Source organism: Berghia stephanieae, chromosome 15 (assembly GCF_034508935.2).
Source record: "Berghia stephanieae isolate SIO BIC M18660-M18661 chromosome 15, UCSD_Bste_1.3, whole genome shotgun sequence".
NCBI classification, from domain to species: Eukaryota; Metazoa; Mollusca; class Gastropoda; order Nudibranchia; family Aeolidiidae; genus Berghia; species Berghia stephanieae.
The window spans coordinates 17,262,338-17,289,713 of NC_088374.1; the positions used below are offsets into that span (position 1 = coordinate 17,262,338).

At 38.7% G+C, this 27,376-nt stretch overlaps 3 protein-coding genes across 5 annotated transcripts in view; 2 read left to right on the forward strand and 1 right to left on the reverse strand.

Annotated features, from left to right (window-relative positions):
- Nucleotides 1–423: 423 nt before the first annotated feature.
- On the reverse strand, nt 424–5,583 carry LOC144960569 (uncharacterized). 2 transcript variants are annotated; one of them, XM_078893780.1, is made up of 4 exons: nt 4,849–5,583; nt 3,407–3,962; nt 2,914–3,364; nt 424–1,677 (listed from the first exon to the last, which is right to left on the reverse strand). In XM_078893780.1, exons 2-4 carry the CDS (start codon nt 3,902–3,904, stop codon nt 1,283–1,285), a joined length of 1,344 nt encoding a protein of 447 aa, XP_078749906.1. In that variant the 5' UTR covers nt 3,905–3,962; nt 4,849–5,583; the 3' UTR covers nt 424–1,282. The 2 variants fall into 2 exon arrangements, with proteins under 2 accessions (XP_078749906.1, XP_078749905.1); XM_078893779.1 differs by having other exon boundaries at nt 2,914–3,962.
- A 6,219-nt stretch (nt 5,584–11,802) lies between these two features.
- The window catches only part of LOC144960473 (uncharacterized), a 48,031-nt gene continuing 32,457 nt past the window's right edge, over nt 11,803–27,376 (forward strand). The window contains exon 1 of one of the 2 annotated variants that reach the window (XM_078893585.1): nt 11,803–12,187. The gene's annotated coding sequence lies outside the window, so the exon portion shown is untranslated. Of the gene's footprint in view, nt 12,188–13,246; nt 13,884–27,376 lie in introns of those variants that run through there. The other variant, XM_078893586.1, reaches the window with a different exon arrangement.
- Nucleotides 14,642–27,131, forward strand: LOC144960392 (uncharacterized). Its single transcript, XM_078893476.1, has 5 exons — nt 14,642–15,238; nt 15,570–15,744; nt 16,167–16,253; nt 17,414–17,475; nt 26,994–27,131. Exons 2-5 carry the CDS (start codon nt 15,681–15,683, stop codon nt 27,129–27,131), a joined length of 351 nt encoding a protein of 116 aa, XP_078749602.1. The 5' UTR covers nt 14,642–15,238; nt 15,570–15,680.

The following is a 27,376-nucleotide window of genomic DNA, read 5'->3' on the forward strand; positions in this document are numbered from 1 at the left end:
TATATATATATATATATATATATATATATATATATATATATATATATATATATATATATATATATATATATATATATATATATATTTACTTCAATAAATAGTCAAGAAAATGTGGGATCTCTATTTGCATCTAGAAACGTTAAATTTGTATTTTTGTTATACTCATAATTTGACAACAAAATGAAATGAAAATGTATTTCATTGCATAGATCATGTAAAACTGAAATTTTGTATATATTTACGATGGCACTTCATATTAGGGAGATTCGATTTACTTTGAATAACTACTTGCAGTTATAAAAATCATCAGGCTGCAATAATATACCGTGAAAACTTGAATCCAACAAACTCAGACTCAACGAACACTTCACATTCACATTCTATGAACAGAGAAAAATTCCCCCCCCCCCCTCCCATTTTTTTCTTCATTGACTTAAAATTAAAGATCTGTTATTATCGAATATTCTATCTCAGACCCAACCTGGGATCCAATGAACCAGCAGTATAGGCAGGCTAACTTTTCTTTTTTAATGTGCTAATTGCTATACTGAGACATTCAGTTGAACCTCATGTTTTGTTTGTTTTGTTTTTAAGGGTTTTACGGCGCTTGCAACACATTTAGGTCATATCAGCGCCAATAAAAAGGAAGAAAATGGGATAGTAAAAAGTTCTAGAATTATAATTAAAGCATCCAAGAAAAAGTAAGACAAAGGGGAACTGGGAACAAATAGGGATCAGATGTAGATTCCAAGAGCATACCATCAATGTACTTAGGTTGAGATCACCAATAAGTTTCATCTGGACACAAGCACGGCCCCCACTAAGAGGAATACACTCAAATGCTTATATTATAAATTATAACAAAAATAATAATACATAACAGAGAGATGATTTACAAGGAAAAAAATATCATTTCCCAAAACAATAACTATGCATTTGACTGTTTCCCTCCCAGTCAAGGACTCCGGCCAGGGTCGGGACAAAACCGAGTAATCTCACACCAAGACAAAGACAGAAAACATGTTGGATAACAGATATAAGGGGATAGAAGACACGGTAAGTACCTCCCTGCCCACTGTGGATATAATATAGAGTGAAAACTTGAATCCAACAAACTCGGACTCAACGAACATTATAATAATAATAATAATAATAATAATAATAATAATAATAATAATATATGACACTTGTATAGCAGTTTCGATATTATATAATGATCAATGAGCTTAACATTGGATGAAAGTGAAACGCAATGTTGTGATTAGGCCATTGTACCATTTCATCAGATCACATGACCAGAGAACAGACAACATTCCAACCGGGCTTCCCCTTCCAGCTGCCTGACCTCGATCCAGTAACGACATCCATGGGTCAAGGTCAAATTTTGAGAGAAATCTGATGCCTCCCCCTGCGCATTAGACGTGGAAACTCCCATGAATCGGTTAAGATCGTCATCTCCGACAAGTCGAGCCCCCAGTTTACCAAGGCCTTGTTGACAGATGGACGCTTTGAGGTGGTACGGCCCCGTCACATCTGGCAAGTAGACGCAATCTCTCCGATCAAAGTACGGACATTGAAGACTTTCTTGAAGACAAATATCCAATTTTCTAAGTTCTCCGGATGCCAGTTGTCCATGGATTTTGAGGCAGGCATTGAAGGAATGCCGACGTCTTCGATCTGAGGGTAGAAAATGGGTTTCAAATATGAACAATAAAAATATAAGTAAGAGGAAGCCATCCAAGTTTATGGTTTCCCACTCACCACTTGTACTCAATATCATCGACATTGGGACAGTTGATTAGTCTCACATTTCCAATGAAAGACAAATACTGGGGTCTGTGGAATCTTCAAAATTGAAATTACAAACTTAAAAGGAAGCAAAAGAAGACGAAGAGGAAGAAGAAGAAGAAGAAGAAGAAAAGATAATACCAGGGTAAAAATGATGCTTAAAATTGATAACTCAATCAACCTTAGCACTCTAACTAAAGGCTAACCATCTCCTTAAAGATAGTTGGTACTTTACAAAATCGAAATTTAAAAAAAAAATTATTCAAATATATAGTTTTATTTGACTATTATTAACATTTTCATGTAAACACTTTTTAAAATAAAGCTTTATTAATATGCCTATAATTTTTCTCAGAAAAAAAAGGAAAATGTGTTCATAACGATGGGGAAAAAGTAACCAGGACCAAATGCTGAGATAGTTGGTGTGGGAATTGAATGGGTTACTTGTAAAACTTGATTTAAAGTCAAATTCAATGCCTTCAAACTGGGAATCGAAGTGGGAATTTTTGTTTCTTTCATTCAATCCAGTTTAAATTATGCGGCTATGTGGTATGACACTCGTTTTCGGATCGGAAGGTCCTGGGTTCGAGCTTAGCTCGACACATAGTTGAGCCCTTGGAAAAATCTCTTTACTCACATTCTCTCACCGTACTCAGGTGTAAAATAAGTACCTGGAAAAAAAAGTAATATTGCCTAACAGGCATCATGTCTCATTCTACATGTGACATGTTGTTGTTGGTCAGGGACCCCTTGTCAAGCGCTTTGAGCATGTTAGTGGATATTGAACTATATAAAAGCCCAAGTTGTTGTTTTTAAATATTATAAATCTAGTCTCTTGACTTTCTGTGATATCATATGGTTTTTTCCGACATAGACAATGCTTTTAACAGCCAGGTACTTATATTACACCCGAGCACAGTGAGAGAATGTGAGTAAAGAACCTTTTCCAAGAACTCAAGTACGCGCCTCATAGAGTGGGGCTCGAACCCAGGACCTTCCGATCCGAAGGCCAGTGTCATACCACAATGCCACATAGCCGATCTAATTCACCCAGACAATGTAATACTGGTTTGAGACCTAGGTTACAAATATTTCATTTTTAAAAACGAAAACAAATCTATATACCCAAATCTGTTCCAAGATTTCGTATCATTTGGAAAAGCTCCCGTGTGTCAAGATAAAGCCTCCTTTCCACCATCATCAATGTGTCGTTCTGATTTCTCAACCCGATACCCTGGACAGCCAAGTCAAGTTGAAACCTGGGCATGATTTCATTGAACTGGGCTATTTCGCTCCGATTTGCACCGATTGCTGCACTCATCTGCACCATCTCCATGTCTCTTTCCTCCATGTTGTCTTTCAATTGAATCATATCCAGATCAAACTCATCTATATTCCCTTTCAACTGAGTGAGCTCTACATTTATGGCCTGTATACCTTCTTTCAGCTGAGCATTCTCTACAATTTGGACCCTTAAACTTTCTTTCTGCTCTGCAAAATCTTCTTTCAATTGCGCAAGCTCTACAATTTTGGCCTTGACACATTCTTTCAGCTGAGCGTTCTCTTCAATTTGGACCTTTACACATTCTTCCAGCTGAGCGTTCTCTTCAATTTGGACCTTTACACATTCTTCCAGCTCTGCAAATTTCGCAGCAGAATCTTCTTTTAACTGAGTGATTTCCCCGATATGGGCTCCAATTTTCCACTTGAGTTGAAGAAATTCATCACGACTTATGCCTGTAGTATCTTCATTCACACTAGCCCACTGACCATCCGCCGGTTCTTTCGACTGGGTTATTTCTTCATCTTCTGTTTCAAGATTTTCTTTCATTCCAGTGACAACGTCTCCAGTTTTCTCCTTCAACACAGCAATCTCCAGATCCTTGTTCTCCATGACCTTCTTCAACTTAGTCACTTGTTCTTTCAACTGTGCAATTTGTTCATCTTTTCCCTCACTCTCTTCTTCTTTTGACTGAGAAATCTCATCTTTCATCAATATTATCTGTTCTTCGTCAATGGTTTCACTATTATTTGTTTCATCTTGTTTCAATTGATCAAATTCTTCATCTTCATGTTTTCCCCTTTTGTGCATATTACGGTTCGTGTTAGCTTCCATCTTTATCTGTATCACTTCTTCCTCTGTACGTGAATTCCAACTGACATCGAAACGGAACCTGACTGGGAATAAATCAAATTTATGACAATTATTAAAAATAAATTTTTAAAAAAAGGTAAAGACAAAGGAGCAGGGAGTGAAATAGGAAGAGGAGGACAAGGAGAGGGAAAAGAACAAGAAATACTTCAAAAAATTACAAATTGTATAAAAAAGGAATAATATAGAAGGAATAGAAAACTAGACCAAAAAAAAAAAAAAGAAAAGAATAAAACAGCTTCAAATAAAAACTGTACTAAACTCTCAACAGAAAAACAGTTTGAACTCAAAATCCTTCCGTCACTGTGCAATGCCTCAACCACTCGGCCACTTCACAAGAAATAAAAAAAGGTAAAGAAAAGGGAGCAGGGAGTGAAATAGGAAGAAGAGGAGAAGGAGAGGGAAAAGAACAAGCAATACTTCAAAAAATTACAAATTGCATTTAAAAAGGAGAGGAGTTTCAAATTTGTGTCTGGGGATAACGAATTTTTTTTGTGTGTCTGGGGATAATCACAGCGTGCATAAAAATACTGTTGAGAAAAAAAAGTAGTGCCGGAATCGGTGACAGTGAGAGGCGACTGAGTAGTCGAAAGGGACAGAGCTGTCCATCATTCTTTTTGTTCAAAATAAAGTTTTTCTTATTCTCATTGGATGTCTCTTGTCGAATTTGTGTAGTTATGGAAATTTCTATCTAGATCTGTAAATATTCAGAACAAATACTACGAGAGATATTTATTGGAGAAGCATAAACATGATGTAGTAACTACCGTGATTGCCAGAACTCGGTATTCTGGCTGTAGGACTCCATGGCTAGGATGGGTCCAGATGGCCGGTGAATCACGGAATTACTGAGTTAAAACTAGATATTAAATAGATAAAGTTATAGTTAGTATAAAAATATGGCTTACCCTGAATCTAGTTGTATGGTAGAGGTAAGGTCTGTAAGGAGTAGTTGAAGAAAGTCTAGTGTCCAGAAGTAAGGGTGCAGTAGGCAAGTGTTGCGTAAGAGTAGTGAAGTAAGTCGTCTGTTGTATCGAAGTGTGGTAAGTAAGTGTCGTAAGTCTAGGAGCAAGTGTAGTAAGAATCTGGGTAAGTGTGAAGTGTCAAGTGTGTCGGTAAGTGTGTCTAAATCGAGAGGTCCACTTGGCTTTATATGAGCCGGGTCAGCTCGGGACGAGGCAGAGCGGAAGTAGGAATGACCATTGCCAAGGTCACTAGCCGTACGATTGTTTACGGCTAGAGATCCCTACACTGCTCCCCCCTCAAAAAGGGCAGGGTGGCTGGATGTGGGGTACTCACCTGCACCTTTCTGGAGCTCTCGGTATTACAGTGAACTAAAGGAGAGGAGCCCTTATCTAGGGCGTAGCAACAAAAAAAGGGGGGTAAAATAAAAATGAAGGCCCTTTCCTAGGGCCGAACAAAACATAAAGAAGGCCCTTACTTAGGGCTGAAATAAAAGGAAAGCCCTTTCCTGGGGCAGGGGCAAAAATAACTCTATTTGCACGGTTGCTCGCCCTAGCATCTAGCTGTCTAAGACAGAGCTGTGGAGGGACAGCTCCATCGAGGGCTTTCTCTCCTTCATTCTTTTATTCTCCTCCCGGAGACGGGTGACCTCAGCCGCCTCGGTCCGGAGGGAGGCCAGCTCCTGCCTGGCCCTCTTAAGCTGGGTCGAATATCATAAACGAGGGTGGACGCAAAGTGCGACAGATCAGAGGATCGAACTACTCTACCCGGATGACGTCAGGAGTGAGCTGTGCTGTCCCCCTCAGGTCCCCTGTTATCATTAGATTACTCTGTGATCTTTACTCTATTATATACAAATGCTTCATATATTATAGAGTAAAGATCACAGAGTAATCTAATGATAACAACAATCTACACATCTTCACAACAAAGCAATTGCTCCAGGTCGCAGTCATGGCCATGTCGTGCACCAACACTTCACTGACCCATGGTGCGCGACCTGAGCATGAACATCACAATATGCATCATGTGATTCACTGAGAATTAGGTCCTCCAACTCGAACCTTGGTCGCAACAGATAATGCACCAACATCTCTCTGCGCTGGCCACCAAGCTCGAGTGACCATCAAACTCAGTGAATCCAAACTATCATCAGATGGTTGCTTCCGAGCGGTCATCTCCACAGCTGCAGCCATGGTCAGGACATGCTCCGACATGTCACTGCACCATGCTGCCCAATCACAGATTGCATATGGGAGCTTCACCCTGACACCCCTTCAGCGGCGCGATTGCACTACCAGGAAGGAGCTACTTGCAATTGTGCGCTTTACCAATCACTTCCGTCACTACCTCTTAGGCAGCGAATTCACTGTATGAACGGATCATCGCTGCCTTACTTGGCTCATGAACTTCAAGAGGATTGAGGGCCAACTGGCCCGATGGATCGAAGAACTCAGTCAATACAACATGAGGATAGTTCACCGCTCTGGTTCACTGCACATGAATGCTGATGCCTTATCTCGACCTCCCACGACGGACACTTGCCAACACTACCGTCCTCACAAGGCGTTATCAGAATTGCCTTGTGGCGGATGCGCATATTGCACCCGAACACAGGAGAGATGGGGAACCTTTGAATCAGAAGTAGACAACGTCGTCCCCCTCGGGTCCCCTGACACAATTGTGTCAGGGGACCTGAGGGGGACAGCACAGCTCACTCCTGACGTCATCCGGGTAGAGTAGTTCGATCCTCTGATCTGTCGCACTTTGCGTCCACCCTCGTTTATGATATTCGACCCAGTGACAATTGTGTCAGGGGACCCGAGGGGGATAGTGCAGTTCCTTCCTGACGTCATTCGGGCAGTGTCGTCCAATCTTCTGAGCTGTGTCCTACATTCGCCCTCGTTTATAATATCCAACCCAGTGACAATTGTGTCAGGGGACCCGAGGGGGACGACGTTGTCTACTTCTGATTCAAAGGTTCCCCATCTCTCCTGTGTTCGGGTGCAATATGCGCATCCGCCACAAGGCAATTCTGATAACGCCTTGTGAGGACGGTAGTGTTGGCAAGTGTCCGTCGTGGGAGGTCGAGATAAGGCATCAGCATTCATGTGCAGTGAACCAGAGCGGTGAACTATCCTCATGTTGTATTGACTGAGTTCTTCGATCCATCGGGCCAGTTGGCCCTCAATCCTCTTGAAGTTCATGAGCCAAGTAAGGCAGCGATGATCCGTTCATACAGTGAATTCGCTGCCTAAGAGGTAGTGACGGAAGTGATTGGTAAAGCGCACAATTGCAAGTAGCTCCTTCCTGGTAGTGCAATCGCGCCGCTGAAGGGGTGTCAGGGTGAAGCTCCCATATGCAATCACCTTCTCTTCCTCTTCTTGGATCTGAATCAACTCGGCTCCGATGGCGCAATCTGAAGCATCAGTATCGAGGATGAAGTGGCCTGTCGTAGTGGGAATGGCCAAGACCGTGGGGAAGTAAGGCGTAGCTTGATCTCCTCAAAGGCTGCCTGCTGCTCATCACCCCAGATGAAAATTTTCTTTCTCAGAAGTCGAGCGAGGGGTTCTGATATTCCGGCAAAATCCTTTACGAAGAAGCGGTGGTAATTAGCTAAGCCCAAAAACTTCTCCATTCCCTTAATGACGTAGGTGCTGGCCGATTCCGTACAGTGGCAATTGATTCCTCTGTCATAGACAACTGGTTTCTTCCTACCTTCCTACCAAAAAGTTTAGTTTCTTTCCTGAAGAGCTCACATTTCCTGGGTTTGAGCTTCAGCCGGAAGGCACGAAGTCTGGTGAACACTTCCCTCAAGTTGTTGAAGTGGTCCTGGAAGGACTTCCCCAGTACACAGATGTCGTCCAAGTAGGCCAAGACAGAGTTCCAGTGTAAGTCCTTCAAGACGAGGTCCATTACTCTGCTGTAGGTGCTATAGAATTGCAGAGTCCAAATGGCAGCTTGTTGAATTCAAATAGGCCCCTCCTCGTCCTGAATGCAGTCTAGATGGTGGGCTTCTTTACATTTCTGCACTCTGGTGGTGGGTTCGAATCCCCACTGTCTCCTAGTGCCAAGGCTTCCTTATTTCTTATATCAGCAGTGGTCGTCGGTATCGAAAGGGTCCTTGGGTTCTGGAGCATCAGTGAAGGTATCTTCCATTTTGGGCACCATGAGTGTAAATTAATAATTATTGGCTTCCTGAGGCTGCATAAACTTAATGATGTTCTTGGAACTACAGAAGTCTTTCTTGGTCATCTATACTCTCCTGATAGGGCAGGACGAACTTTCTGGCAGTCTGCCCAGAGACAATAATCCATGGGCTGCTCAAAAGAGCAGTAGTCCATTAGAATTTATTCACCATGATGATATTCACTGGCACGATTATCCTAATCTTCTGAGAATAGACTATGGGAAACAGTGTCAGTAACAAAGAAGCAAATTATAGTGTAACCTCAAGGAACTATTACGCCATGCAAGCAATCAATGCAAGCTAAAAGCACAAAACAAAATCGAGCGGGCTTAAAGCCAAGTAATAAAACTAGCACAAGCATGAAGCCAAAACAATATAATTAGGCCAAGCTCATGCCAAAGCAAGCAAATGTAAAAAATATAATATATGAAGCATTTGTATATAATAGAGTAAAGATCACAGAGTAATCTAATGATAACAACAATCTACACATCTTCACAACAAAGCAATTGCTCCAGGTCGCAGTCATGGCCATGTCGTGCACCAACACTTCACTGACCCATGGTGCGCGACCTGAGCATGAACATCACAATATGCATCATGTGATTCACTGAGAATTAGGTCCTCCAACTCGAACCTTGGTCGCAACAGATAATGCACCAACATCTCTCTGCGCTGGCCACCAAGCTCGAGTGACCATCAAACTCAGTGAATCCAAACTATCATCAGATGGTTGCTTCCGAGCGGTCATCTCCACAGCTGCAGCCATGGTCAGGACATGCTCCGACATGTCACTGCACCATGCTGCCCAATCACAGTGGCCACTCGAAAGCAAACCTAGGGAACTAACACTATCTATTGGCTGGTCTGTCACTCGAGGCCACAGCATGGTCAGGTCATGCTACAACATCTCGCTGCACCATGCTCTCTGACCCGAGTGACCTCCAACCAATAAAACCACAAGCAATGATCAATAATAACATGGGGTTGTTTATTGTAGGATAGTCGCTCCCTAGGCCGCAGCCATGGTCGGATCATGCTCCGACATCTCACCGCACCATGCTGCCCGGCCCGAACGACCATCAAACAACAAATCAAAATGAAGAAAATTAATGCACAAGTAATTATGTATGGTCTATTGAAAGATCGGCCACTCCTCAAGGCCGCAGCCATGGTCGGATCATGCTCCAACATCTCACCGCACCATGCTGCCTGGCCCGAGTGACCATCAAACAATAAATCAAAATTTAAATGCTCAAAGAACTATTAAATCAAAATCCATGACAAGCAACATACAAATAATCATGTGTAGTCTATTGAAAGATAGGCCACTCCTCAAGGCCGCAGCCATGGTCGGATCATGCTCCAACATCTCACCGCACCATGCTGCCTGGCCCGAGTAGCCATCAAACAATAAATCAGAATTATACAAATACTAAATAAAAAATTAGGTATGGTCTATTGAAAGATAGGCCACTCCTCAAGGCCGCAGCCATGGTCGGATCATGCTCCAACATCTCACCGCACCATGCTGCCTGGCCCGAGTGACCATCAAACAATAAATCAAAATTGTACAAATACTAAATAAAAACAACTAGGTATGGTCTATTGAAAGATAGGCCACTCCTCAAGGCCACAGCCATGGTCGGATCATGCTCCAACATCTCACCGCACCATGCTGCCTGGCCCGAGTGACCATCAAACAATAAATCAAAATTTTACAAATACTAAATAAAAAATTAGGTATGGTCTATTGAAAGATAGGCCACTCCTCAAGGCCGCAGCCATGGTCGGATCATGCTCCAACATCTCACCGCACCATGCTGCCTGGCCCGAGTGACCATCAAACAATAAATCAAAATTATACAAATACTAAATAAATCAAAATTATACAAATACTAAATAAAAAAATTAGGTATGGTCTATTGAAAGATAGGCCACTCCTCAAGGCCGCAGCCATGGTCGGATCATGCTCCAACATCTCACCGCACCATGCTGCCTGGCCCGAGTGACCATCAAACAATAAATCAAAATTATACAAATACTAAATAAAAAATAAGGTATGGTCTATTGAAAGATAGGCCACTCCCCAAGGCCGCAGCCATGGTCGGATCATGCTCCAACATCTCACCGCACCATGCTGCCTGGCCCGAGTAGCCATCAAACAATAAATCAAAATTATACTAAATATAAAAATAGGTACGGTCTGGTAAAAGATAGACCACTCCCCAAGGCCGCGGCCATGGTCGGATCATGCTCCAACATCTCACCGCACCATGCTGCCGGGCCCGAGTGATCATCAAACAACAAATCAAGAAAAAAAAAACAGACTTTAAAAAATATAAAAATGAACTTCACAAATCACCAAGGTTTCCTCTCAGAAGAGGAAGGCGTGCGAAAGAAAAAGAACAACTGAAGATATATAATAAAACCAACAGAAAGAGTAACCACAATCACAATGCAGCACTGGACAAGCAAAATCAACTCAAGGACAGACCAGATCACAAGAACTCAACCAATCACAGTCATAAGCAGTAAACAAAGTCAAGTCAAGGACAAAGCAAATCACAAGAATTCACAATAAATTACCAAAGATATAAACTTATCACTAATCACAGTTATAGGCAATAACAAAACAACAAAAAAAGTAAAAAGAATAAAAAAGAAATCAAATGTAAAAAAATTTTTTTTAAAAAAAATCATGAAACATGACACCGTCTACAAGGTCACCAGACAGGTGTGACCTTGGAGTCAAGGACAAGGACGACCTTGACACGATCAAACAAAATTCACGAACTGAAATTACCTACAACTGAAAGAAAAGGGAAGGGGGCGTGGTCATACATATCACCAATATCACAGCACAGAATTAATTCAAGATCGAATATAAGAATTATAGTGTAGAAAATACATGAAATTCGAAATCCCATTCAACGAAATACGACGGTAGGAAGTAATAAAATGGATAATGTAAAAAGTAGAAAAAAGTTTTCGCTCGTGACGCCATTGTAGTAACTACCGTGATTGCCAGAACTCGGTATTCTGGCTGTAGGACTCCATGGCTAGGATGGGTCCAGATGGCCGGTGAATCACGGAATTACTGAGTTAAAACTAGATATTAAATAGATAAAGTTATAGTTAGTATCAAAATATGGCTTACCCTGAATCTAGTTGTATGGTAGAGGTAAGGTCTGTAAGGAGTAGTTGAAGAAAGTCTAGTGTCCAGAAGTAAGGGTGCAGTAGGCAAGTGTTGCGTAAGAGTAGTGAAGTAAGTCGTCTGTTGTATCGAAGTGTGGTAAGTAAGTGTCGTAAGTCTAGGAGCAAGTGTAGTAAGAATCTGGGTAAGTGTGAAGTGTCAAGTGTGTCGGTAAGTGTGTCTAAATCGAGAGGTCCACTTGGCTTTATATGAGCCGGGTCAGCTCGGGACGAGGCAGAGCGGAAGTAGGAATGACCATTGCCAAGGTCACTAGCCGTACGATTGTTTACGGCTAGAGATCCCTACAATGAATACAAATCAAAATACACTCACAAATCCAAATTCAAATAGAGAAAAGAATAGATATCTGATAGCCGCACAGTGTCGCACATTCGCACTCACCAACTTATACGTATCACTCTTGAACCCTTGATTCAACATACAAAAACTCCAAAGTTGTGGCTGCTGTGACCCGGATGCGGTCCTTCTAAAAATAGTATCGGGCCTGTCCAACCACTGTTACGCTGGATTACCTGTTGATACAATGAATTTATCGCGTTTGTTATTATTTCTGTTCATGGATATATATTCATTGTGATTGCCAATCCCACCATGATGTTTGTTGTGTGTATCTTTTAAAATCTAATTTAGCAATTGAAAAATAATTTAAAGGTAATTTAAAAACTATAGTGTCATCTAAGCCATCGTCTGCCGTCGAGCGAAACCTTGAACTGTTGCCTTGAGTCAAAACAAAACCGGATGATCTTGTACTTGTACACATCAAAATGAAATTGTCATTGATAGTCTATTCAGTGATTCCAAAACTCCGGTTTCACCTGAAAAAACTCTGGTCTGGAGCAAAAAATTCCGGGTTCCGGGCAACTTCTGCCAAATTCCGGTGAGGTCAAATTCTTCCAAGGACACACCCCCCCCCCCCCCCCCCCCCCCCCCCCTTCCAACCACCAAATCATCATCACTGCCACTAGAATTATAACCATCATCACTACCACTACTTTGCAACCACCACCACATCATCATCATCACTACCACTACTACTACAACCACCACCACATCATCATCACTACCACTACCACAACTACCATCACTATTACAACCACCACCACCACATCATCATCACTACTACAACCACCACCACCACATCATCATCACTACCTCTACTACTACTACAACCACGACACCACATTATCACTACCACTACTACTACCCCACCACCGCCACATCATCATCACTACCACTACTACTACAATCACCACCACCACATCATCATCACTACCACTACTACTACAACTACCACCAACACCACATCATCACTACCACTACTACTACAACCACCACCACCACATCATCATCACTACCACTACCACAACTACCATCACTATTACAACCACCACCACCACATCATCATCACTACTACAACCACCACCACCACATCATCATCACTACCTCTACTACTACAACCACGACACCACATTATCACTACCACTACTACTACCCCACCACCGCCACATCATCATCACTACCACTACTACTACAATCACCACCACCACATCATCATCACTACCACTACTACTACAACTACCACCAACACCACATCATCACTACCACTACTACTACAACCACCACCACCACCATATCATCATTACCACTACTACTACAACCACCACCACTACATCATCACCACCACTACTACTGCAACAACCACCATCACTGCAACTACCACTACTATTACAACCACCACTAGCACATCATCATCACTACCACTACTACTACAACCACCACCACCACACATCATCACTACCACTACTACTACTACTACTACAACCACCACCACCACATCATTACCACTACTACTACAACCATCACCACCACATCATCATTACCACTACTACTACAAGCACCACCACCACATCATCATTACAACTACTACTACAACCATTACCACCACATCATTACTAACACTACTACTACAACCACTACCACCACATCATCACTACCACTACTACTACAACCACCACATCATCATCACTACCACTAATACTACTACAACAGCTACCACATCATCATCACTACCACATCATCACTACCACCACTACTACAACCACCACCTCATCTTCATCACTACCACCACCACCACATCATCATCACTACCACTGCTACTACAACCACCACCACCACCACATCATCATTACTACCACTACTACTACAACAACAACAACAACCACTATCACATCTTCATCATCACTACCACTATTTCTACAACCACCAACACCACATCATCCTCACTACCACCAGTACTACAATCTCTACCATTTGATTTTGGTGCTTTACTTCATCATAGTATAATTCTAATCAGTTATCTATTTAGAAGTATACAAAACGTAAACACAATGCCAAATACCATTCCAATTCCTTTTTCTTGTGTGCGGAAATTCCTCTTTCGGCATTGAAATTCCTACGAGTGGTGTCTGAAACTCCTGTGAGCCAAAGTTAAAATTGGCGTCTCTGTCTATTTATCTTAATTCTTAAAAAAAGCTCACCTCTCAATCAACATCAACATCATCTTGCTAGAAATTGTAAGTTACCATATTTAACACCATCAATACAATTCTCCTTCTCATCTCCTCCTTTTCATCAACCTCCATCCCCTTCACCTCATCACCATCATCATCGTCATCATCATCATCATCATCATCATCATCATCATCATCATCATCATCATCATCAGATACCCCCCTCCAAAATTCTAACCATTCATTTAATCACGGTATTAATCAAAGTTGCATCATTCATTGTTTCATCATCAAATTAATCGGCAATGACTGTATTACCGTTATGAAGTGAAAATATTGAAATATCACTTGCCTCCTTACTTTCTCCGCCTCCTCCTCCTCCCCTCCCCCCCCCCCCCCCCCACCCCCTCTTCTTCTTTCCATTTGATTTCTTTTTTGGTCCGGCATAACTAAATGAAAGATAGAGGGGGAGATGAACTATAAAAGACTGCGAAGAGAGAGAGAGAGAGAGAGAGAGAGAGAGAGAGAGAGAGAGAGAGAGCGAGAGAGAGAGAGAGAGAGAGAGCGAGAGAGAGAGAGAGAGAGAGAGAGAGAGAGAGAAACGAACAATTACTAAACGATATATATATATATATATATATATATATATATATATATATATATATATATATATATATATATATATACATATATATATATATATATATTATATATATATATATATATATAGAGAGAGAGAGAGAGAGAGAGAGAGAGAGAGAGAGAGAGAGAGAAAACGAACAATTACTAAACGATATATATATATATATATATATGTATTAATACCGGATAGGGAGACTTTTGGTACCCCTATTAGTTCATTTTACAGTACTTTACCAATAAGGAGACCAAAATCCGGTCCCCCTATTGATTTGACCTCTAGCACATTCACTTTTCTATTTTTAGTTTAAAGTTGTCAACCCAACCGTCAAGGATATATAATTGTAAATCATAGTATTGAAGTTATTTGTTAAACACCACAGTAAGAAGAGTTATGCCTAAATTTTCACGTTGGTCAATAAGGTGACCGCCTGAAAAAAGTACAATAGGGGTACCAGTGTTTTCATCGATATATTTCAATAGTGAGGCAATATATCTTTCCGAAATTTTCTCTAAAATTCTAGAACATTATATGGATTTTTATAGTAATGAAAACCTAATATAAAATTGTGTGAAAGTTGATGAACTGAGGAATGAACAAGATATACGAATTATAATCTATTTTTAGAAACAGATTTATCGAATCTTGGTCCGGATTCTTATCTTGGTGACAAGAGACAAGCAAACATAGTAACTCTTTTTTTCGTGAAACGTATGTTTAGTCAATTTCGCGCATAAAGAGGCACTCGGCACTCACTCACTCCGCAAGTCAGTAGTAGGTGGTTATCAGTTATCAGCTTTAATTCTTAGTCAAACGCTTCATCAAACCCATTATTGAGTAGCATGTTGATGCCTGATGCCAGTTGAAGCCATCTCGACGTCGTGAAATGGAGCATCTTCTGTCATAGCAGTAGAATCGTCAGATGCCGCATTTAAATCCTCCATTCCAGGCGTTGCTGTTGCCATATCGATCTTCGAAATGATTTGGTCTAGACGTCAAGTTGACCCGTTCTATGTCTGAAGAGATTTTAAAGTGCAATACCTAACATTATATCTTGATCTACAAAAGAGTCTTTTTAAATGAACCGCTGTGTTTCTATATTTTTCAAGAACCAATGATTATCTGATAACAACTGACTTGCGGAGAGAGTGGCCGACGGACGTCCTCTCTATAGCCGCAAGTATTTTTTCGTCACTTGCTGAGTTCCAAACTAGACGTCTATGGCATCGTGGGGTAAATTGATGCTGGAGGCATCATTGAAGAGACACCGAGATAATTTAAATGGTAAGTTATTGGCCATTCTTATTACATCACTGTTGATTTAAGATTTTCAATAGGGTAGACATCACAATCACACACACACCGATTGATGATTGTCACTTGTCAGTCAGTCATTTGGAAGTGGAGTCAGATAATTCGGGAACTTCTGTAGACTGTAGATTCACACTAGTGAGTAAGATCTGTCGTTTACTACTACTACTACTACTACTACCACTACTACTTTTAGTTTTAGCTTTATCCAACTCAACACTTCTCGTGTTTATTTTATTTTGGCAAAACTAGAATGGATTTTTGAAAAGAATATAAAATAATTTAAACTTAAACCTGTCTTTGCATCTTGCTTTATGCATACAGTATGCCATATCACAGCCATCACAAAATCATAGTTTAATGTTGAGAATATGCTATTTCTTTTGTAACTTCAGATCAGAGAGATTTGAGCTTTAAAAATCCTGAAAAATGTCTTGCTGTCAATCCAGACAACCCTTTTGATGTGATCTATGATGTTAATGGTAAGAATGTAATTTGATGAGGAAATGAATAACATTTAGGTACACATAGTTTGCTTTTTTTTTTTTTTTTTTTGAGTCATGATGTGTAATACTATTACAGTCCACTCCGGATAATTGCAACTCGTTTAATCGCAACTTTCGGTTAATCACAATATTTCCTAAGCAATGGAAATAATTCTATATAAAAGTCACTGGTTAATTGCAACAAACTTCGGTTTTTTAAAAAGTGGTAAATTCAAGAAATCAAACAGTATATCATGATTAAATTTCATCATGGATGAAATCGTGACAGGTTGAAGAATCGAGAGTGAGCAGGATTTAATGCTACAGTAGTGTGTCACCACTCTGTTAGAGTCGAAAGAGGGCGGGGCTCTGCAGTATGGGTTTGTGACGTCATCGGTGGCCATTAAATAGAAGAGGGGTGGGGCTGGTCATAATCTTGACAACAGGTTATAAATGACAGTTATAAGAGAGACTGAGCGATATCCTTTGTTTTAGGATTAACAACTGTGCATTGTGACCAACGAGTTTGGTGAGAGCTTATTGTCTCTCATTAAGGCTAATCTCTTTAACTCTGACAAATGTTGAATTGTTGAGAAAAAAGATTGAAACTTCTTCCAATCTGAATAAGATATCGGCTTGCTTCATAGCTGCTTTTGGTTGACAAATCTACACGGGGCTGCCATATGGTTTTTGTTTCAATCAAATTGCTCTGTATGTGGTGGACTAAGAATATTATTTACTGGTTTGAGTTGACAATAAATGTGTAAAATGTTGAAATAGTGGACAGGAAACTGAATTTCGGTTAATCCCAACATTTTCGATGATCCCAAGGTATTGCGATTATCCTAAGTGGACTGTACCTGAATCTTGAACGAAAAACTATCATATGGATATGATTATAGACAGATTGGTTTCTGGAATTATATTTCCGTCCTCCCTTGCCAACTCTGACGTTCTTGAAATTTAAAAGAAAATAGCCAGAAGGTTTCGGACTTAATTTTCTTTTTTTTTCCAAAGGACAATAGTCATAAGGTAAATAATTTTTAAAAAATCCTTTTACAGCACAAGATGGCATGATTTTTTGTTTAAGAGTTTAGAGAAAAACTTGCACATGATAGTCTTCAGCTTTTTTTTTGTTGTTTTTATTTTCTATATAGACTCCAACTCAGAGCCTGAAAGTGATGCAGAACAAAGTTCCATATCACATGATTCATTTGTGGTAAGTATGTACATTAAAATAAAATCATAACATTTGTATAGCGTTTATCCACAGTTGGCACCATGCTCAAAATGCTTCACATCAACATATTTTGTGGTGGACAAAACACATTTGCCACAAAAGATGAGACCTGCAGTCTGTTAGGCGCAATACAATATTTCAGGACAAGGACAACACTGTTTTACACCAGTGAGATCTCCTAGTTTTTTGTTGTTAAAAATTTTTCTTTGCAGTGGACTTCGCCAACAATAACACTATTTTAAACCTTCCTCGTTATATTTTGAAGTGATATTCATTGATGAGCCATTCACATTTGAAGTCGTTTGTTTTTTTATTTGACAAAATGTGAAAATGATGCGTTTCCAGGAAAAATTAAAATAGCTTCTGTTGGGATTATACTTTTGATCTCGCATTTTGTCCAAATTCTCTTGCATCGTAATGTTTATCAACTTTTTTTGTTAACTATATTGCAGTTGCAAGGTTAGGAAGTTCATATTGTTGCAATGACAACGGTTTATATGTCCAGAATCGTAGTGATATAAAAAATTGTTTTGTAGTTGTTGGTCCTGGTGTAGGATTTAAAGAGTTGGTTAAAAACGGTTTACTGAAACCCTGGTTGGTGTATCTATATTTATCCAAGCACAGTTGAACATATTAAATACTTAGACAATATGTCTGCCTTTCTCAACTCTTTTTTATTATACTTGCATTATTAACCAGCTAATTGTTTAGTTGGATTATTAAACAATGGCTCTTCATGTTTATTGTCAACATGAATAAATTGATTGATCTGTCATCTTTTCCACAAAATATACAGGGTCCCGATTTTGTTGCTGACTCCGAGTCTGATTCCTCTACGTACTCTGTGAGGTACCCAATGCTGAGTACATCATTGTCTTTGGAACCTAGTGCTCATTCCCCAACTCAGTCAGAGCCTCATCCACAACTATCACAGACTGAACCTCGTTGCCAGTCTGGGACCCAGGTTCAACCCGAATGCTATACACTTGCAAACCAACGTGTTACGTGCAATGGTGAGTCATTTTTTTGTCATTCTTCTCCTTTGATATTTGTGGGATCAATTTTAATTTACCCATTCCTTTTAAAAGAAAACTTCCACCCCCTCCATGGTGCTGCATTTGTGTTATTGCATTTTTTTTCTGTTTTGGCAGTGCTGCGTCGCAAAATACGCTACCATTTACATAACAAGCACAAATCCAAATTTGATAGGGTGGACATCTTAGAATCTGAAACCCCAATGTGTGAGTGATATCAGTGAAACCAGCCATAAAAATGTTCATGTTTATTTTATTGGGGTTTTTTTTTGTCTGTAATAGACTTAAATTGCTTGTATTGTAAGTGTTAAAATGGTTTTTTTGTTACAACCCATCTATATATTAAAACTGTTTCTTTGTATTTCTATGATGCTTAAGGCTTTTTTTCACAGACCAGCTGGAAACTTAACGAGAATCGGAGTAGATAACATTTTTATTAATCTTGCAACCTAAACAGTATATGATGATTGGGAGCATTTAAAGAAAAGCACATTTTCTTTTTAATTTGTCGGTACTAAAATTATACTTTGATAATGCCTGCTGTGCTACAAACCCTTTTGACTTCCAGGTTCAATATTTTTCTTTATTCTAAAATTCTTGGGTTTCCTTTCAATGACAACTGAGATCATTAAAATTCAGCTCACAACATGATGTGTGTAGATTTGATGAAAACATATGTTCGAGTTGAGAAGCAGTGTTCACGAACTTGCTGATCGTTTTTACTAGCATTTATTTTCCTAACTTACCTGTATCAATTAACAAAGGCAAGACTCAAATATTTTCTATCTGAACAGTGTGTTTGTTATTGAAATATTTCCGGCATATACATGTCATATTTCATTCCCACAAAATATAAATCAGGATTAAGTTGTCTGGGCATCAGCATCGTTCAGGCAGTTGGGGGGAAGTCTTTAAGGAATTAATGAAGCCGATGCTCAACCGGTCTGGAGGACGTTTGATTGATGTCGGCTGTTTGTTCTGCCAGCCGGTGATGTTTTCTCACTCCCTCAATGACAAAGAAAGTCATTGTTATGACTATGAACTATAGTCTATTATTACTTTTGTTACTATATTAATTGTTACTTATAGCCGCTACTGTTTTATTATTATTATTATTATTATTATTATTATTATTATTATTATTATTATTATTATTATTATTATTATTATTATATTATTATTATTATGATATTGCCTTCATTGCATTCTATTACTATTATTGATATAATTAATTTCTGATTGTTGTAAATAATTTATGTGAATTGAATTTTGTCGATTGGCCAAGGGCCTACAATAAACTTAAATGAAATGTTAGTCTTTGGATAGGACTTGGGTCTATTCTTGATTGCTTTTCCGCCTGGGTCGAGTGAAGCATTTGGAGTAAATTTTGTTGCTCAACGTAAAAAACATGACGCTTACCATTCCGCTGATACTGATACCTCCAAGGGGTGGTTGGGGAAAAACCTAAAATTCTTTTGACATTCTGTCTGATTTTTCGCTGAAACAACAAAGGACAATCTATGTATTCAGATGAGACTTCAATGTGTTACTATTCCGATTTATGTTCATATTTTGATTATAATGAAGAGGGAACCCTGAACCCAGTGAAGTGGGTGGATTGATCTATTTATTTCTATTTCAAAACAAAAATATGGCGTCTTTTCACTGGATTTGTTATGTGGCAGAGGTCTCCACAAATCTAACATACCTCTTCCAAAGGAATAGATGGTAGAAAAGTATATAACAAGAAGGAATTATGACAGTTACTTGTCCAGGCCTTAAATATTTGGAATGCTATTCCTCTCTATCGCTGTCATGTAGCTGATGTGCATATGATCTGTCTATTGATTTATTTTCATAGTTCATAGCATGATGTGCTTTATTTTCTTCTTTTTTTTCCAGAGAAATACAAAAAGCCAAGGAGACCCTGTCCATACTGTGGACAGTTGCAAACAAAACTCTCAAGGCATTTGATGAGGAAACACAAAGATGAGACAGAAGTTACAGAGGCCATGAAACAGCCTGTAAAGGAAAGGGATAGAACAATGGATTATCTCAAGAAAAAGGGCATTTTTTATTCAAACACTAGAAACAATTCAATAGTTATGCGTGAGAGAGCACAAGGGTCACATGAAGTTGTTATGTGTGCTGGCTGTAAGGGGTTTTACTCTGGACGAAGGGTTTATGAACACAAAAAGAAATGTAGTACTGAGCATGCTCTGTGTACTGGGGTTGTAAAATTTTATCCCGTGGCTCCCAATGCAAGTAAAGAAATAAAGGAGAATATTCTTGACAAATTTCGGAATGATGAAGTGGGAAATTTGTGTCGATCAGACAAAGCTATAGTATTGTTAGGAACAAAATTGTGGAGTAAAAGTTCAAAGAAGGAGAGAAAAGTTATAATGAGTGATTTACGCATCTTAGGAAATTTGATTTTAAAAACTAGGAAGAGAACGAATCAACCTTCTTTCTCTGGAGAGGACGTGGTGAAGCGTTGTAACTTTAATGAAATATCGCAAACCATTTCTGAAATGACTTTGAAAGAGGATGGGACATTGAAAGCAGGCTTGAAGCTTTCAATTGGATTTATATTGAAAAAGTTAATTAATTTCTTAAAAGGGGAATATATAATGCAAAACAAAATGGAAGAATCCGCAGAGATAGATTTGTTCAAAGCTGTCCTGGATTATAATTGGGATAGTATTTTTTTTACAGCCAGAGTTCAATGTGAAGCAAAGAGAACAAATTTGAGAAAACCCAAAGAGATGCCATTAGAGAATGATATAAAGAAGCTACGGCAATTTATTACTGAAGAGATGGTCCGTATTTGTGAGGATGATTATCAATTATTTGATTCACATATGTTTGTTAGGCTTCGCAATGTCATCGTAGCTAGGCTTACAATGTTTAATGCGAGGAGAGGCGGAGAACCCGCAAGGATGTTGTTAAAAGACTGGAATGATGCAGATTCAGGTGTATGGGTTGATCCCCAGCTTGTACAACATGTCACTGATCCTCTGGAAAAAGCGTTACTTGAGAAGTATAAGCTGGCCTATCAGTCTGGAAAGGGAAGCAAGATGTTGGTCCCTGTGTTGATACCCAATGACACAATTCAGCCTTTAAGGAAACTTGCACAGGAGCGTAAAGCTGTTGATATTTCAGACAACCCATTTCTTTTTCCAAATACAGGAATATCCAAAGATCATGTAAGTGGTTACATTGCCATCAAATATGTCACTTCCTTAGTAAAGGATTTAGAGAAACCCCAGTTGTTAATAGCTGATAAATTCAGGCACCGAGCTTCGACATTATTTGCCTTACTTGATGTCCCACAACACGAGAGAGATGTCTTCTATCGACATATGGGACACAGTGAATCAATCAATCAAAACATTTATCAGTGTCCACTTGCAATACGAGAAATAACAGAAGTTGGTCATTTTTTGGGTCAAATTGATAACTCAGCATCGGTCACTGGGGAAGGAAATTGTAACATTGAAACAAATGACTCTGTAGTGAATAGAGACTCAAATGCAAATTTTGGAACATCCATAGTAACAGCTGCAAATCAAGAAGAAATATTTGATGGTGAAGCAGGAGTGCCAAATCAGCTTACGTGTTCTTCAAAACAAACTGAACCCAAGAGGAATTCAAGCAAAAATCGGAGATACATGTCATGGTCAGATGAGGATACAGATAGAGTCAAGTCATATTTTAAAAACTTTGTCGAAGATGTTTCAGCACATGGTTCAAGGGGATCATTACCTAGAAAGTCTGAAATTATTCTGTTCTTAAAACACCACAGGGTATTTTCACAAAAAGGAATCCCTGAAGGTACACTAATTAGTTTGGTGAAGACAAAGATTTTTAATGAAAGAAATAAATATAGAAGGGAAAGAGCGTTTCAATCGGTGTAATGACAATCATGAATTTGATTTGTATTACATTCATTGTATTGTATAGTGTTATTGACATATTTTGGGGGTTTACAAAAACGTTTTATCTTTATATAGTACAATCTGTTCATCATTGCAATATCCTTTTTTATATTATATGAACATTCATTTGCTCAGCTTGAGAGACAAATGCTTTGTAGAACCATAGCTGCCAACCGTTCTGTTAAAAACGGATTTGTTCCGTATTTGACTTCCTGAGTCCGTAAGTGCTTATTTTTAGTTCAAAATCCGTATTTTGTAATTTTTGACTAATTTGTGGTAAAAAAGCCATGTGAGCCTAATGAATTATTATTATTGATCCATTATTATTACTATTACTACTACTACTATTGTTGTTATTATTATTATCATTATTATTGGTGTCCAGTGAGAGCATAATCTCCATTTGTGTAGCTCTTTAATTTGAATTATGCCTCTAACATAAATGATTTTCAACAATTAAAAAAGTTCCATTCGTTTATATGACGCCTGTATTTTACTCAAACCTTTCATAATGTATTGGAGATTTGCATAGGATATGGATGTTAGCCTCGATATACTTTGAATATTCTAAGACAGTATTGATACTTTCACTATTTGTTACAAATATTATTTTAATTAAGAATAAAATTAAATCCACCTTTTTGATTGGAAGGTATTCAATAAGAAAATCAATTGCTTATATTGATTAAAGATGACAATGATTATTTCCCTTTATTAATTTATGAAATATATAAATTTAATCCCTTTAAAAACATCTTCATCTGATTTTAATTTTTTTTTTTTTTCAAGCAAGCTTTTGTAACGGTTTAGGTTCAAGAAAAATAAGTATACTCCATTTTTAGGTGTGTTTATCTTGTCAAAGTAAAGAAGTAGGAATTCTCTAATATTTAGAGGTGCATTTTACTATAACTACTATTATAGTATACTACTTAAAGACCATTATGTTGCATGAAAGAAAACATATATGCAATCGTCTACTTTTTATCTGAACTCACCTAATTTTTACCCCAAAACGCCCTCTCAAGTGATGTACCAGGTTGGTAGTTATGCATTTCTAACCATCTTAAGTTATTTCATTTATTTTACAATCGTGCTTCTTGTGTATTGGTCCTTATCAAAGTTGAGGCAGTTGAATTCTTTCTTTATATTGTCCGTTCTGAATTTTGATCTCATTGTGGAAAGCTCCCATAGCGGGCAGGGAGGTACACACTGTGTCTTCTATCCCCTTATATCTGTTTTCCAACATGCTTTCAGTCTTTGTCTTGGAATGAGATTACTTGTTTTTTTCCTGGCCCTCGCCGGAGTCCTAGCTGGGAGGGAAGCAGTCAAATGCATATTTATTGTTTTGGGAGATGATATTTTTTTCCTTGTAAATCATCTCTCTGTTATGTATTATTACTATATTTGTTATTTTTTAATGTATAATGTAAGCATTTGAGTGTGTTCCTCTTTGTTGGATTTTGTTCTTGTGTCCGGATAAGACTTATAGGTGATCTCAAACTTAGTACATTGGTGATACGCTCTTGGAATCTACATCTGATCCCTATTTGTTCCCAGTTCCCCTATGTCTTACTTTCTCTTGGATGCTTCAACTGTAATTCTAGAACTTTTTACTATCCAATTTTCTTCCTTTTTACTGGCGCTGATATAACCTAAATGTGTTGCAAGCGCCGTAAAACCCTTAAAAACAAAACAACAATCATTGTGGAAAGTGTCATTTTAACGATTCAAATGTGCTGGTACTAAACCCGATAATTGAGCAACATTTGGACTAGCCTCTGTCATCTCAAACTTGTTAGTGTTAGTAATAGTAATTAAAAAGGCTGACTTTTATATGTTGCGATTCGATGAAGGGGGGGGGGGGGGGGGGGGGCTTCGGCACACATCGCCCCTCATCCCGGGCAAAATGAGCGTTCCTTATTTTATTTTTGAAAAGTTGGCAGCTATGTAGAACTATCTGAAAGAATCAAATATGGCAGAATAAAAAGTCTTTCTACTAACCCTAACTTAATTGGCCAATGTAGCTTTATGTTCAGCATTTTCTAGATACCTAATGTAAAATTTCACTATTCTTTTTATGATAGTTTTAAGAGTTGCAATCTTTAGAGGTGACTGTCAAGAAATGACACCTCTGTGCATTTAATTTCATTCTTTCTTTATCCCCTCATCCTTAATCAGAATAATAATAATTAATAATGAAAAAAAATGCAGCAACGACAGCTTAGAACGGCATAAAGTGCTTAAGAATTATTTTTTTTGCATTAAACTTTATTCAAACGATTTTCAACACTTTTGCTTCACAGTTTATGCTTTTTAACAAATGCAATTAAGCAACTTACCAGCAACAACATATTGGTTTGTTATCATTTGAGGGTTTTATCAGTAAAACTGTTTCTATCCTTTTATGTTGCACTGTACACATAGCAAACTTCATGCTTTTATTTGGTGACCAAAGACTTATGTGATACAGTGGATGAATGTTTGTGATGGCTTTTGGAACTGAAATAAACCTGCAATATGATTTGTAGACTTCTATCGTTATGTATCATTTTTCGGTCAAATGTAAATGTAATTTTACACGAGCTTGATGTATCATAAAACCCACAATGAGCTCAACGTGCAGCTGGTAGTAGATTTATATGGACACGAACAACGTTGTTACAATTCAGTAACGTACTCCAATTAACACAAGTGAGACTGTAAATGAGACTTTTACAATGACTCTGCATTGCCACAAATATGGATTCGAACCCTGGCAACTCGGGCGTCAGACGAACTGTCTACCACGAAACCAAAGCAAGCATTGTGCAAGTTAAAGTGAATGAGATGTTGATTGAAGCCGTTCATTGTGTCCATCAGATCTGCTGTCCTATCCATCCAACTCCATTCACTCACTGGGTGGGGTTCCCGACTTCCCATAATGGGCAGGGACGTACTCGTTGCGTCTTCTATCCCCCTATGTCTGTTTTCCAACTTGTTTTCTGTCTTTGTCTCGGGATGGGATGGGATTACTTGGTTTTGTCCAGGACCTGGCTGGGAGGGAAACAGTCAAATGTATAGTTCGAGTTTTGGGAGATTATATTTTTCCCTTGTAAATCATCTGTCTGTTATGCTCTTTATTGTTTTGTTTACATATTATTTATGCTTTGTAAACATTTGAGTGTATCCCTCTTTGTTGGGACCTGTGCTTGTGTCTGAATGAGACGTTTAGGTGATCTCAAACTAAGTACTTTGATAGTGGGCTCTTGGAATCTACTGTTTCCTATTTGAAACAAATCCCCTTTGCCTTACTTTTTCTTGGGTGCTCTAATTGTAGTTCCAGAACTTTTTACTATCCCATTTTCTTCCTTTTTACTGGCGCTGATATGACCTTAATGTGTTGCAAGCGCCGTAAAACCCTTAAAAACAAAACAAAACAAACCAAGTCCATTCAGTGGTATACAACAACAACAAATAAACTCCTCTGCCTGGTCCCTTCTATCTCTGATCTTAACCTGGGTCGTCAGGTTTCTAAAGGGGTCGGGGACTGCAAAAACAATGGCGCACGGAGCAACTGGGAATATTTTTTGCCGTGTTTGAGTCCCAGGTTATTTCCCTGAGCGCCCCTTCTGAGGGATGGACCTTCCCAGGAGTTAGTAAATGCGTTGCTCGGCCACTTCACTCTACGCACACTGGGATAAGCTTCGACACTATGGCCATGAAGCTCTTAATCTTAAGGACTTACTTTATTTTAGACAATTTGGTGGTAGCTCACTTGAAAATGCACTCTTAGGTATACACATATATAAACATATACTGGGCTCCCTAAAAGGGTTTTTTAATGTGGTCTCCCTAAAAACATGTTTTTACCAAATGTCTCCTTAAAGCTACAGAAACACTTAGTAAAACATTAGGGGGACCGAGTAATTTTCTATATACCATTGTGATCATCAAGCATCAGAATTGTGTTCATAAATCATTGTAGGGAATCAAACTATACTCATTTGAACAAAGATTGAACAGTTTAATCAATTTGAACAAGACATATGCTTGGTCCTCCAATTGGTGCATTTCACAGTGGTCACCTTAATAGTGGATTGATACTTATATATATATATATATATATATATATATATATATATATATATATATATATATATATATATATATATATATATATATATATATATATATATATATATATTAATATATTATATATATATATATATATATATATATATATATATATATAGAGAGAGAGAGAGAGAGAGAGAGAGAGAGAAGAGAGAGAGAGAGAGAGAGAGAGAGAGAGAGAGAGAGAGATGGGCGAACAACTAATAGACACGAGAGAGAGAGAGTTGGTTCGATTGGTAGTCTGTGCGCAGAACTAAGCCCAGCAGAGAAAGTGGGTCATGCGCGGTGGCTCTGCCTATCTCTTTTGGTCGCCTCGGGTCCTGCGAGTTTGTTTTTTTTGCACCAGGTTGGGCCATTTTGTGACGTCATCTGAGAATACCCCTCTTCGCCAACTAACCTGTACTATTTTTAGCATCGCCACAATGGGATAGCCGTGACAGAGGTCGGACAAGGCCATAGGTCAGCGCGCGCGTTGTTCAAGGTTCAAAGGGGTGTGCAGTTGGCTCGCCTACACTATACGCTGCACGCCTACCGTATTTTTGATTGTTAAGAAGAAGAAGAATGAGAAGAAGATAACATACTTTTTTAAAATGTTTGATATAATACTATAATACTGTAGTTGAAGTTTGAAATATAAGTTAGCAATAGAAATTAGACCACACTATTGTTGTCTTGAGATGTGACTACAGTGGTAGCTAGTGTGGATAGATGCAGAAAAAGTACGTTACACAAATCAAATGCATTGTAGGGTTCATCTCTGTAGGTCTATTACTATATTTAGGTGATAAATTATTG

Excerpts from the sequence above, each read along its gene's own strand:
- LOC144960569 (XM_078893779.1), bottom strand. The coding sequence starts at position 3,904 with ATGGAAGCTAACACGAACCGTAATATGCACAAAAGGGGAAAACATGAA. Across the intron at positions 1,678-2,913 it reads AAATCTTGGAACAGATTTGG|ATCGAAGACGTCGGCATTCC; the intron begins GTATATAGATTT and ends TTCTACCCTCAG.
- LOC144960392 (XM_078893476.1), top strand. The coding sequence starts at position 15,681 with ATGGCATCGTGGGGTAAATTGATGCTGGAGGCATCATTGAAGAGACAC. Across the intron at positions 16,254-17,413 it reads TGTGATCTATGATGTTAATG|ACTCCAACTCAGAGCCTGAA; the intron begins GTAAGAATGTAA and ends TTTTCTATATAG. Across the intron at positions 17,476-26,993 it reads TATCACATGATTCATTTGTG|CATCGCCACAATGGGATAGC; the intron begins GTAAGTATGTAC and ends TACTATTTTTAG.